The following is a 14,647-nucleotide window of genomic DNA, read 5'->3' on the forward strand; positions in this document are numbered from 1 at the left end:
CTGGGAAAGTGTTACCCAGATTAGCCTGGGAAAGTGTTACCCAGATTAGCCTGGGAAAGTGTTACCCAGATTAGCCTTGGAAAGTGTTACCCAGATTAGCCTGGGCAGAGTTACCCAGATTAGCCTGGGAAAGTGTTACCCAGATTAGCCTGGGAAAGTGTTACCCAGATTAGCCTGGGAAAGTGTTACCCAGATTAGCATGGGAAAGTGTTACCCAGATTAGCCTGGGAAAGTGTTACCCAGATTAGCCTGGGAAAGTGTTACCCAGATTAGCCTGGGAAAGTGTTACCCAGATTAGCCTGGGAAAGTGTTACCCAGATTAGCATGGGAAAGTGTTACCCAGATTAGCCTGAGCAGTGTTACCCAGATTAGCATGGGAAAGTGTTACCCAGATTAGCCTTGGAAAGTGTTACCCAGATTAGCCTGGAAAAGTGTTACCCAGATTAGCCTGGGAAAGTGTTACCCAGATTAGCATGGGAAAGTGTTACCCAGATTAGCCTGGGAAAGTGTTACCCAGATTAGCCTGGGCAGTGTTACCCAGATTAGCCTGGGAAAGTGTTACCCAGATTAGCCTGGGAAAGTGTTACCCAGATTAGCCTGGGAAAGTGTTACCCAGATTAGCCTGGGAAGTCTGCAAAGGGTAATATCAGGGATGACACTTTGTGCATATACTTTATTTTCTTTAGAGGAGACTTCTTAAAATGAAAAAATCCATAAAAGAGGAAAGTGTCATTCTTGATCAGCCTGTACAGACTACACTGGCTAATCTGGGACAAAACTTTGAGCACATGCTTTATAAACCCAGAACTAGGCTTCTATTAAAGCAACAGTTCCTACTCACTTCATGCTCATATTAAAGCAATAGTTCCTACTCACTTCATGCTCATATTAAAGCAATAGTTCCTACTCACTTCATGCTCATATTAAAGCAACAGTTCCTCCTCACTTCATGCTCATATTAAAGCAATAGTTCCTACTCACTTCATGCTCATATTAAAGCAATAGTTCCTACTCACTTCATGCTCATATTAAAGCAATAGTTCCTTCTCACATCATGCTCATATTAAAGCAATAGTTCCTACTCACTTCATGCTCATATTAAAGCAACAGTTCCTTCTCACTTCATGCTCATACTAAAGCAATAGTTCCTACTCACTTCATGCTCATATTAAAGCAATAGTTCCTACTCACTTCATGCTCATATTAAAGCAACAGTTCCTACTCACTTCATGCTCATATTAAAGCAATAGTTCCTACTCACTTCATGCTCATATTAAAGCAATAGTTCCTACTCACTTCATGCTCATATTAAAGCAACAGTTCCTTCTCACTTCATGCTCATACTAAAGCAATAGTTCCTACTCACTTCATGCTCATATTAAAGCAATAGTTCCTACTCACTTCATACTCATATTAAAGCAACAGTTCCTACTCACTTCATGCTCATATTAAAGCAACAGTTCCTACTCACGTCATGCTCATATTAAAGCAACAGTTCCTACTCACGTCATGCTCATATTAAAGCAACACTTCTTCTCACATCATGCTCATATTAAAGCAACAGTTCTGTCTCACATCATGCTCATATTAATGCAACAGTTCTGTCTCACGTCATGCTCATATTAAAGCAACAGTTCTGTCTCACATCATGCTCATATTAAAGCAACAGTTCTGTCTCAAGTCATGCTCATATTAAAGCAACAGTTCCTACTCATTTCATGCTCATATTAAAGCAACACTTCTTCTCACATCATGCTCATATTAAAGCAACAGTTCCTATTCACGTCATGCTCATATTAAAGCAATAGTTCCTACTCACGTCATGCAAAGGATAGGCGGCAGAATACACTCCCTCCTCTATGAGCCGCTCTACCCCTATCTCAGCTCGCTTTCTCTTGCCAAACGCTGCTGTAGTAAGTATTTCCCACACTATACGGCTCCTCTGAGTGGATGAGAAATATGTCTCATGATTGTTGCTGCCCAGAAACCTGCATATGAATAAAATCTGTTGTGTGTAAAGGGATGGAAAAGGATATGAAAAACACATATAGTGTGAGAAAGGGAGGAACATGCATATGGAAAACACATTTACTGTGAGGAAGGGAGGAACATGCATATGGAAAACCCATCTAGTATGTGGAAGGGAGGAACATGCATATGGAAAACACATCTAGTGTGTGGAAGGGAGGAACATGCATATGGAAAACACATCTAGTGTGTTGAAGGGAGGAACCTGCATATGGAAAACACATCTAGTATGTGGAAGGGAGAAAATGGATATTGACAAGGTTATTGTTATGATTATTGTGTAAGGGACAAAAACACATCATTTACATACCCACAATATCTCCCTCAATCCATCAACTTATCCAATATTCCATCCACCCATCTGTCAATCCATTTCAATCAATCAAAATAATTACATAAAGTTTTAGTATTCATGAGAGGGAGATATAAGCCACGTATGAATTCTTCAATTTTACCATATTTGTTAGCACAAAAAAACATCAATGTCCCAAAACACCGCAATTTTTCCCAACCCAACAGGCCCCAGCCCCATCTCAAGATTGTGAAAAAACACACCAGTGTATTTCTTCACCATTTTGAGAATGCAAGGGGCCGGGTCCTTTTTGATTGGGAAAAATAGTGGCATTTTTACTTAAATTTGGAAATAAGTGTTGTTGAAGTTTTGCAAAGAAATGCTCTAAATTGAGAATAAAAGTGTTTCAATAATAAATTCATTAAATTTCAACTTACAGAACTGCGTGGAAGATAAACATAATGTTAAAAACCTAAAAAACAAGAGGGCCTGAAAGACCCAAAGTCGCTCACCTGAGATAAAAAGAAATTACCTGTTCTTTGCAGCCCAAGATATCAATGGAACAAATGTTCTAACCAAGTATCATGAAGAATGAACAACAAATGGCCCCTTGGCGACCATGTTTTTTTTAACAGACCTGAACCGTTGTTTAACTCTTCCAAGATATGTCCAAATTTCATTAAGATTGGGAAAAAAAGTGTCTTCTAGACTGTTCACATGTTGTCACTATATACATATAAAGAAAACTGCCCCACTCCCTGGCGGCCATGTTTTTTTCACTGATCATGACCATTTTCAAACTCGTCCGAGACATCCACATAACTAATGTTTTGACAAAATTTCATGATGATTAGGCAAAACATGTGACTTCTAGAGTGTTCACAAGCTTTTTTACTATATAAATATAAGGAAAAAGACCCCGCCCCCCCTGGCGGCCATGTTTTTTTACCAATCCAAACCGTTATTGAACTCAACTGTCCTATCCAGGTGTGGTAGTGCGGTCTCCTTCGCTTACGCAAATGAACCGGTCACAGGACGGTTACAAGTTATGTCACTTTGTGAGCATTTATGTAACGCTGAAATATTTATTTGACGAACTCTTATTTCCGGTCAGGATGACTATACTGACTGGTTATATTCAATTAACTAAAGGCGTTCAGTCAGGGACGCCTAAATACACTCAAAGAATTTATTTATAAGTGAAAACCAAGGCAGCTTTTACAAAAATAACTAATTTTTATTCCAAGAACTCGGAAAATGAAGAACAATGACAGAAAATTAAGAACAGGTACAAGCCAAGTCTAAAGAATCTAAGTATCGTTACAAAAATGAACAACATACAGCAAATACCTTAATGAATGTAAATAGAAGTTCAAAATCTGTCAAAAAACTGATATAAATATAAGTTACTGTTAGTCTAGAAAGTGCTTCAAAAATCTAGTTTACAAAATAGGTCTAATTTAATCTAAAGAACAATATTTATGGAGATTAGGAAACTGCAGTGAATCAAATGTAAAAATAAGAAAAATTTACTAAAGTTATTGAAATAGAATAGAGTCTTTCTAATTTAGAAAATGCCAAATAAAAATAATCTAAATAATAAGAATAATTTAGAAAATAATGCCAAAATGTCTTGATGCTGGTGTTAAAAATAATTTAGAGTTTAATTATTTCAAAATTCCAACCTTTTTCAAGAGCTGTAAACTTTTCATGAAAGCATCAAGAGGTGTTTAAATCAGCCAAAACAGCTTATTTTATACAGTTCAGAAGAGATCAATGGCAAAGTAGTCAATTTTCCCTCAAAACAGTGCATTTATCAATGATCAATATCTTCCCAAACTCCAGAGCAGAACTAAAAATAGATTACTGAACCAGGTTAAACATGGGAGATAAATACTGTATAAATACTGCAAAATCATGTACATGTTGTCTTTCTTTCAGTTATCTCTTAGTTGAAAGGCGTATCATAAGTGTTAATGACTAAAACAGTTATGTTAACTATGAAAATTCTGTGTTATGAAAAATTACATAATACAGTTAATGTCACATAATATTGACATAATAAAACCAAACTTTATTACACAGGAAACGTTCTGATCAAATTTCATGAAGATTGAGCAAACTAGAAAGTTAACAAGATTTTACTATAGCCATAAATTATAGTCATATAAGGAAAAATGCCCCGCCAGCCATGTTTTTCAAGCCAAGGTTACCATTTTTGAACTCATCCAAGATATCATTGGGACAAATCATCTGAGCAAGTTTCATGAAGATCGGAAAATAAATGTGGCCTCTAGAGTGTTAACAAGGTTTTACTATAGCCAAATAAGGTAAATGCCCCGCCCCCTGGCGGCCATGTTTTTCAACCAACGGACATCATTTTTGACCTCGTCCAAGATATCATTGGGATGAATCTTCTGACCAAGTTTCATGAGGATCGGACAATAAATGTGGCCTCTAGAGTGTTAACAAGATTTTGCTATAGCCATATATAGCCATAAAAGGAAAAATGCCCCGCCCCTTGGCAGTTATGTTTTTCAAGCAAACGTAACAATTTTCGAACTCATCCAAGATATTATTGAAACCAATCTTCGCTTCAAATTTCATGAAGATTGGACAATAAATGTGGCCTCTAGAGAGTGAACAAGGCAAATGTTGACGTCGCACAACGGACAATGGACAATGCACGGCGGACGACGGACAAAAGGCGATCACAAAGGCTCACCTTGAGCACGTTGTGCTCAGGCGAGCTAAAAATATTAAAAAAATCTCTTTTCAAACCTTCAATTGTGAATTTTTAGGTCCCAATTAGGAAAAATATATACTTTTTCATTAGGAATAAGACCGAAAGCACTGCACACTGACCTGTTGAGTTTGGACTTTTTAAAGGGGCATGTGTAGAAGTCAAGTGGTTTGTTGGGCACCTCCACATGCATCATGTTGGGGATGTGGAGTGTCTTCAAAATCGAGTCTGACCAGTTGGAAGATGGGTTTGGGTGCGCCTGATAATGGCAAAAATATGAAGAGGGCTGAGCTCGGAGAAAACAGCGTTAAATGCATGTGCTGAAAGTGTTGTCCCAGATTAGAATGTGAAGTCTGCACAAGCTTATCTGGGACAACACTTTAAGCCTATAATGGATTGTTGTTAAACTTGTCAATTTTATCCCACTTTACAGCGAATTCGGTTGTATAAAGCCCCGTTGATTAAATTTCTGCTATAATCAACGGCACGTCATGAGGTCATTTTTTCGACAAAATGACATCATAAATCAAGCGAAAATATCCAGTTTTGTTTAAATATCAAGGTTTAATGAATAAAAAAGTGGGATAAAAAGAATAATAGGTTAGTGTTGATTATAGATCAGGTTTATCCTGCTCGGCACGAAAACGAAAAAGCACTCGCAAAGGCATGTGCTTTTTGTTTTCTAAGCCTCGCAGGATAAACCTGATCTATAATCAAAACTAACCTTTTATTCTCTATGTCCCACATGCATTAAGCTCCATTTTCCCAGAGTGGGATCAAATTTAATACATTTCTTGAGTGATTTTGAAGAATGATGTCCCTCTATCAGTTACATGGTACAAAATATTTAAGTATCAAGGCATATAATGCATGTTACTTTACAAGTTAAGATAAACAAATTCACATCAAAATATAACTTCAGTGTGCTGTCATATATTTAAATATACACTCAAGAGAACAAGAAAATGTGCTTAATTTTAGTTTAATTCAAACAAGCACTGATGAAACTATAAACTCTCTCCATGTCAAGAGGCTATATATATAGGATCTGGTACAAGTTGTCATATCATACCATATTTTATTAAACGAGTTCAGGAATTTTGTTAGTAAGCGAGCCTTTGACGAGCTTACTAACGAATTTCCTGAATGAGTTTAATAAAATATGGTATGACATGAAGAGTGTCAGATATTTTTTATCACGATTTTTAAATGAGCAAATTAAATAAATATTTACGCAAACATAATGCTAAATCCCGAATGTTGTTTACATTTCAAGACGTCATTTGGCGTTCAACGTCATTTCAGCAAAATAACAAAATGCAATTGGTCAATAAACGTATATTAAGCCGATGAAAACGCTTATAAATGTTGTACAGTAGATTTCGTTTAATTGAATAGCCCATTTGCCACCATCGAATATTCAATTATCAGGAGTATTCAATTATACGGAATCAGTTATATTTCCGATGTTATCACTCATCGGGTGTAATCCTTCTGGAAATTGTGCTTTTCATGCATAATCAAAACATTGTTGACACGTTAAGCGTTTAAAAAAGTTTATATTGGAATTAAATATTGAATCCATTATTAATATAATATAAATGTTTTGTTGAATTCCCAAAGGAGAATACAAATTTTGTAATCCAAAACACACTTTCTAGCTTTAAATAAAACGTCCACATGTATTTCTTTTGCCCCCAACAAAAAGCTAGCGAAAATTATGCGGCAATGTACAATGTCACGCCATACAGTGCGTGTACTGATTTTTCCCATTTTCATTTTATTGCTTACCCAACGCTTACGCTTGCAACATCTATTGCTCATGTATTGTCCTAGTAAAAAGCGCACAAAAATTAGCGTGGGTGTATATACACTGTCTAAGGAAAACTTTGTAGCGAGGAGAATGCTGTATCTTTGACGTTATGCTCTTTTCAGGTAGTTTAGTACTGAAACAGATAATGTACTGTGTACTGATATACCGAAAAATCTGGTCAATACTGGATTTAATTTTAGTTATTGTGAAAACATGATCAGCAGTGTTAAGACTGCGATGTTTTGACAAATGTGTGCATTTTTTATTGTTTGACATCATGTTTAGATATGATTTACTGTGATGCAGTAGTGTAGGTTCATATACACGAACTAAGAATATAGTGTAACATTCCATCCCCCATTGCAAACTGTCGAGCAAGACACGTCAACAGTTTTTTTCTAATCAGCAACACACTCTAATTGTTTCTAAGCAACAACAAACTGTTGAAGTGTGTTACTCGACAGTTTGCATTCGAAAGTTTGCACCTGACTGCACACCGGAGACTCCTGTGTTTGCATTGTACTTACATACTACACCTGTTAGTCACGTGACACTTGACAGACACTGCATACATGCATGGCGTGAAATGAAAACAAAGGCAGTCAATTGATTGTGTCTGTCAAAATCATCGATACGATGCGTATAATTGGAAATTAATGAAATTTTTTGCTGGATTATAGTGTGGATTATAGTGTGCAATAGAAAATTGGCTATTCAATTAACCCAAATATGCCATATTTCCTATCAGAATATGTGGAGTTTTTACACGGGGAAGAGATGCAAATGGTTTGGTGTTTTCAATTTCTATTCAATTAACAGAATTATTTGATTATCCGATATTCAATTAAGTGGAATCTACCGTATAACATATGTGTAATATAAAAAATATGTAATGGTTGTATTACATGGGAAACAGGGTATAGCATGTGATAAAACACATTGACAACATATTGCCTCTCTGTATCCTATATACAGTATACAACTTAAACCTTCATAAACATAAACCATGAAACAAAGAGTGCCATGGTGAACCTGAAACGCTGACCTGAGTTTAGAGGTAAACCAATTGAGACACGTTCTGAGAAAACAGGGCTTAATGCATGTGCGTTAAGTGTCGTCCCAGATTAGCCTGTGCAGTCCACATAGGCTAATCAGGGACGATACTTTCTGCTTTTGTGATTTTTAGTTTTAACAAAGTCCCTCCTTACAGAAAATCAAGTTTAGGCGGAAAGTGTCGTCCCTGATTAGCCTGTGCGGACTACACAGGCTAATCTGGGACGACACTTTATCATACCTACACATTGATATCTGCCTGATATAACGTTGCCTGATATATTTTTTAATATCATGGTCAACAGGAAGTTCTTATATCAGTCAATGATTGGAGTTATGTGGGATTTGCAATAAAGTCAACCATTTCTATCAACATGAATCAGGTTCAACAAAACAAACAATTTGATACTAAGAACGTACATATTTTATTCTAGTTTAAAGTCATAAATCACAAAAACGTTTATTTTTTTTAAAATCACCACAGCCCCCACTACAGAAGTTAAATGACGTCATCAATGGGACAATTAGTCTAAATATCGATATAGTCATTGCACTCGCAAGTGTTAGTGTTGCACAGAAAGTCAAGACAAGCGATAACTGTATGCTAATCCTCAACTATTTAAACAAACGATTTAACGCGCTTATGTCAATGTTGACACCATCATAAAATGTCAATTTCAATACACATCTCCAAAATGGCGTCTCCAAACTATTCGGTGAAGTGTGTTCTTCAATTAAATTTGTTGTTGCAATCCATACCTGATATCCAATTCAAGATGTTTATAATTAAAGCGGGTGTACTCTTCCCATTCGTAGTGAAAACAATACGATGTTTAAACTAAGCGATTATTCGTGTCGTCTTTTAGAACGCCGTTGCTACATGTATGTCAACGTGTAAAAGCCGGATCACAAAAATCAGCGTACATTTTAAATATCAAAAATGGATTTTTTGCAGATTTTTAGGAGAGTGTGGTATGATAAACAGAATAACAGGTTACTGTCCCATCGTTTTGTAACTTATCAGGCTCCGCACGAATAAAATAACGGCTCGGCAAGCCTCGCCGTTATATCATTCTAAGCCTCGCCTGATATATTACAAAACGATGGGACAGTAACCTGTTATTCTCTATTTACGCACATGCATTAAGCCCAGTTTTCTCAGAACAAGACACAATTGTTTAAGACTTGACCTGGTGACCTAGTTTTTGACCCCACTTGACCCAGCTTCAAATATGTCTTTTAAATGGTGAATAAGAGCCTAAAGGTCAGCTAACAAGGGTTATTAACAAACCTGTAGGGGTGCTCTCATACACAAGTCCTCAGCATAGAAACAGCAGACGTCCCAGGGGGCGTACAACTTCACATAGGTGATGGCCTTGCTCTCCATGTCAACACGCTCCTGGGGAACAAACAACACACTGTTTCATTAGACAGCACAGGCTAATCTGGGACAACACTTCATGCACAAACATGAAAACCAGTTTTTCCTGAACGAGGCTCATATATAAGAGAAACCAACACTACACTGTTGTAGTAGCACAGGTAGACTGAATATCAGCCTCACTCTCGAAAAAGGTGCTTAATGCATATCCATAAAGTGTTGTCCCAGATTAGCCTATGTTGTTTGCACAGGTTTATCAAGGATGACATTGTTTCTGTTATTGTAGTTGCTAATAAAGGAAGTCTCTTTTTGTTATTATCCAGTTCAGGCGGAAATTGTTGTACCTGATTAGCCTGTGTGGACAACAAAGGCTAATTTGAGACAACACTTTATACATATGCATTAAGTCCCATATTTCCACAGGGCAGCGCATATGCTTTAACCCTTTCCCAGTCAGAAATGAATTTTGATGCTTTTGTAGTCAATTACAAAATCAAATTAATTGAAGACTTCTCTTAATAGTTTCAAGTTTTAAAGGCTTCATTTCCAACCCTATGATACAGATGAGTAGAAAACAGCATAGCAGCTGAACAGACTGCAAGTTGCTCGCATGCTGTTCTGGTTTTATGCTGGTTGCATATAGCCATTTTCACTTCTGAGCAGGAAAGGGTTAAAATAAAGCACTCACTTTACAAATCATACAGGTACAGACTTCTTGTTTACCCCAGGAAATGGACCTTGAAAATATTGACGTAATTCTTTCGCACGACACACCGTCTAATGATGGTGAACAAATGTGCCAAATGATTTTAAAATCTCACAATGAATGACATAGTAATGGCCCGGACAAACTCATTTATGGCCATTTTTGACCTTTGAACTCAAAGTGTGACCTTGACCTTGGAGATATCGACGTAATTCTTTCGCGCGACACACCGTCTAATGATGGTGAACAAATGTACCAAATGATTTTAGAATCTCACAATGAACGACAAAGTTATGGCATGGACAAGCTTGTTCTGCCCGCCCGCCAGCCCGCCTGCCGACATTTGCAAATCTTAAATAACCAGTTTTTTCCTTTTGAAAACCTGGTAAACAACTGGAATTAGTTCCACATTGACATTTATTTGTGACAAAAACAAATTTCATAAACAGATTATAATTAACCCTACACCACTAAGATACATGTTTTGACGCATTTGTAGTCCCTTAGAAAGTTAAATTTAATTTAAGACCTTTCTTACTAGATTCAAGTGTTCAAGGTTTCATTTCCAACCTTACATGTATAACACTGATGAGCAGCACACAGCATAAAACAGAACGAGACTGCATGTTACTCTCAGGCTGTTCTGGTTTTATGCTGGTTGCATATATATATGTGTAGCCATTTTTACTTCTGAGCGAGAAAGGGTTTAAATAAAGTACTCCCTTTACAAATAATACAGGTACAGACTATTTGTTTTTCCCAGGAGATGGACTTAGGCTCATTAGTCTTTCAATGTAATTGGGCTAAATAGGTAACATTTAGTTGACAGTGCTAAAATGGTCAGTTTCGACCAAGGAGGTACATTAATATGGGACTAATATGGTTTTACCCATGAGCTCTTGGTGTGCTACACATAAGGAACATGATATTCAGCTACATCAGCGTACATGTGAGCTCTAGAAAAACAGGGCTTAGTCAATGAGCGTAAAGTGCCAGGGAAAAAATTCCAGGTTTAATGGTATTTTTAAATAAAAGGAAGTCTCTTTTTAACAAAATTTCTAGTTTAGGCGTCAAGTGTCGTCGCTGATTAGCCTGTGTGAACTGCAAAGGCTAATCTGAGATGACATTTTATGCACATGCAACCCTTTCATAGGCCAATGCTCATTTATTTATTCTTCCTCTAACCTAAATTATAAAAGCACTCTGCAAAGCCATAAAAGCTAGTCAATAAAATTGACCAATTAAAAAACTGACTTCCAAAGAATTCTGGCCACATATTATCCCTTTAGAGTGTGATAATTGCATCTGACATACATGGTATGTGAAATTATTGACAATCTGGGGATATAATTATCTGCAAATTACTAGCAGAAACTGCCTGTCATTTGCATCATTAACATACACTGCAGGGCTGGTGTTACATTAGCACATTGGGAATCAAGATTTTACAGGATTCCAGGCTATGCTTGTAGTTTAGATGAATTAAAATCTGAAAAGAAGTCCTTTTGTTGCATTCTCATGCTGAAATTGTGGAATTAATGAAACAGAAAAAAGTAAAGCCGTAAATGTTGTCCCTGATTACCTCGTGCGGACTTAATAGACTAATGTGAGAGGACGCTTTATGCACATGCATTAACCCTTTGCATGCTGGGAAATTTGTCATCTGCTAAAATGTTGTCTGCTGAGTTTCTGATATAAGCATTTTCTTAGATTTTTTTTCAAAGAATACTATCAGAAAAGCAAACAGTTTGGATCCTGATGAGATGCCACGTTCTGTGGTGTCTCATCTGGATCCAAACTGTTTGCAAAGGCCTTTAAAATTCGGTTCCAGCGCTGAAAGCATTAAATCTTCACCACATAGATACGTATTTTGAGGCATTTGTAGTCCGATAGAAAGTTCGATATAATTAAATACCTTTCTTACTAAATTCAAGTTTTAAAGGTTTCATTTCCAATCCTTATATACTGATGAGCAGCAAACAGCATAAAACCTGAACAGACTGCGAGTTACTCGCAGGCTGTTCTGGTTTTATGCTGGTTGCAAAAGTCATTTGACTTATTTACTTCTTATATGGGGGAAAAGGTTAATTCCTGTCTTCCCAGAGCACACGTCATTTCAATATCAACCAGCAACTGAAGTCCCCCACACTAGGCAAATGTGCCATTAACTGCAACTGAAGTCCCCCACACTAGGCAAATGTGCCATTAACAGCTCTCAACAATAATGTGCCATTAACAGCTCTCAACAATAATGTGCCATTAACAGCTCTCAACAATAATGTGCCATTAACAGCTCTCAACAATTTCCATTTCCGGTATCGCGATCCATTTCAATCTGTCCCTGCTGTCATAATCATATATTCTGTTCATAAATCAAATTGCAGCCAGAAACAAATGAGACTAGCTTTACAGAATGGCAATCTTATATTCTTGTTTCTGTCATGAAAAAGGACAGGACACTTAAGGCAGATTATGTGTCAATAAAGACTGGAAAAGATGTGACAACTAGGGAATCAAAATTGATTGCTATATTGCAGGAAACTTGTACCAATGCCAGCAACTCACATTTTCTACAGACAACCACCTTCTGTATTACAAACATACTTAAGTAATTATTTTCATTCGTATCTATTTTTTCCCCCTTTACCACTTAGATACGTATTTTGACGCATGTGTAGTCCCTTAGATGTTATATTTAATTCAAGACCTTTATCACTAGTTTCAAGATTTTGAGGTTTCCTTTCCAACCCTTACATACTGATGAGCAGCAAAGAGCATAAAACCTGAACAGTTACTTGCTGACTGTTCTGGTTTTATGCTGTTTGCACATAGCCATTTTCACTTTGCATCTGAGAGGGTTAATTCAGATTCTCCACAATAATTTTACCATCATGATCAATTGGGTGTATTCTCATAGCAGAGTTGAGGAAGAATATGTGTGTATTCTCATAGCAGAGTTGAGGAAGAATATGTATATTCTCATAGCAGAGTTGAGGAAGAATACGTGTGTATTCTCATAGCAGAGTTAAGGAAGAATATGTTTGTATTCTCATAGCAGAGTTGAGGAAGAATACATGTATATTCTCATAGCAGAGTTGAGGAAGAATATGTGTGTATTCAGGGGGTTTTTTTACAAAGAAAGTGACGCCGATAATCGGCGTCTTCCCCTACCAGAATTTTTCCCCTAAAACTACCATTTCCCCTCCAAAAATATAATTTTTCACCAAAATATAATATTTTACCCTCAAAGAAATTTTTTTTTTTCTTTAGGGAAGTCGACACTTATCCAATTTGTACCATGTACAACGATCTCTCTCTCTCTCTCTCTCTCTCTCTCTCTCTCTCTCCCGACGAACACTCAAATCTGGGAATCCCAGTGATTCTATACATAGCTCTTAAATTACGTCATGGAAACCAGGCAACTAATCGTATTAATCATGTGACTATTTTACTGGACTCCGGTCTTGCGCGAGAAGGGTGTTTCGTCAATTAATTACCTGAAACCAGTCGAGTTTTCATCCGGGTTATGTGAAAGCCAAGATGGGTATAAACGTTAAAACAGAAAAAAGTCTCACAATTGGCGTTTACACACAAACAAAATAAAACGTTCGGACTCGGAAAATATTAATTGCGTTGACACATTTTTTAAGAATGAATCATCAAAAACTGTTGAAACCCAGCAGGATTTGGAGGTACATGTAATCAACATCGATTAATACTGTCGGATTATTGTGAAAGTAGACAATCGTCAGCTGCTGCACCTTTCCCTTCCAATACTGTAGCAGATCTAGATCGTCAACCCATTCATCATGAAATTGAAATCACAATATTGAAATCGTTCCCCGGCCCCAGTTGAAAACTTTTCCCATTATTAGATCTACCCCTGCAACTTTATTTAGGACTTTGACTTTAATATCATACTTGTCCATGTGTTTAAGAACAAAAAGGTCAGAGACATGCCTCTTTTTCTAAAAAATCCCTGAAGTCTGAAGGCGATTTATAGACATTGAAATGAACAGTTTTATTTTTTCCCCAAATATGTCTCTTTCGCGCTCGATTTTCCCCTTTTACCCAGCGTCCAGCGTCTTCCCCTTTTTCTAAAAAAAAACCCTGGTATTCTCATAGCAGAGTTGAGGAAGAATATGTGTTTATTCTCATAGTAGAGTTTTGAATTTGTTATGACCTGATAAAACATTTTCAATTTTCAGCTAATTATTACTTATAACTCAAATATCATCTTTAACACAAATACTTAGAATATTCATTATGATTTGGCCATATGGTAAATATTCCCTTGTATGAATTGTCCACAATCTAAGCCTATAAACAGGCCCTTTCCTAGTGTAAACGGACCCATTCCCAAAGCAAAATGGTGAAAAACATTCAAAATATGAATATATAATAAATAATTTTTTAGAAAGAATTGCTTAATGATTATACCTCAAGTTTATTTCAATAACATTTAACAAAGTATATAGCTAAAACTTATAATTAATATAATCATTTTGTTCTCATTTGAAATATTTTAGTTATGTTAAATTCATTCTCCCCATATCAGTGGTCTTTTCGCGAAAAAAATTTCAATTCCGAAATTTAATTTTTTTCCAAAATGGTCGGATAAGAGAGGATAA

At 36.6% G+C, this 14,647-nt stretch overlaps 1 protein-coding gene across 1 annotated transcript in view; it reads right to left on the minus strand.

Annotated features, from left to right (window-relative positions):
- The window catches only part of LOC127840455 (anoctamin-7-like), an 81,230-nt gene that overhangs the window by 38,972 nt on the left and 27,611 nt on the right, over positions 1-14,647 (minus strand). Inside the window, exons 5-7 of the mRNA XM_052368873.1 lie at positions 9,221-9,328; positions 5,186-5,322; positions 1,820-1,988 (exon numbers count right to left, since the gene is read on the minus strand). Of these exons, the coding sequence (XP_052224833.1) occupies positions 1,820-1,988; positions 5,186-5,322; positions 9,221-9,328 (414 nt within the window). The remainder of the gene's footprint in view (positions 1-1,819; positions 1,989-5,185; positions 5,323-9,220; positions 9,329-14,647) is intronic.

Source organism: Dreissena polymorpha, chromosome 8 (assembly GCF_020536995.1).
Source record: "Dreissena polymorpha isolate Duluth1 chromosome 8, UMN_Dpol_1.0, whole genome shotgun sequence".
In the NCBI taxonomy this organism is placed as follows: Eukaryota; Metazoa; Mollusca; class Bivalvia; order Myida; family Dreissenidae; genus Dreissena; species Dreissena polymorpha.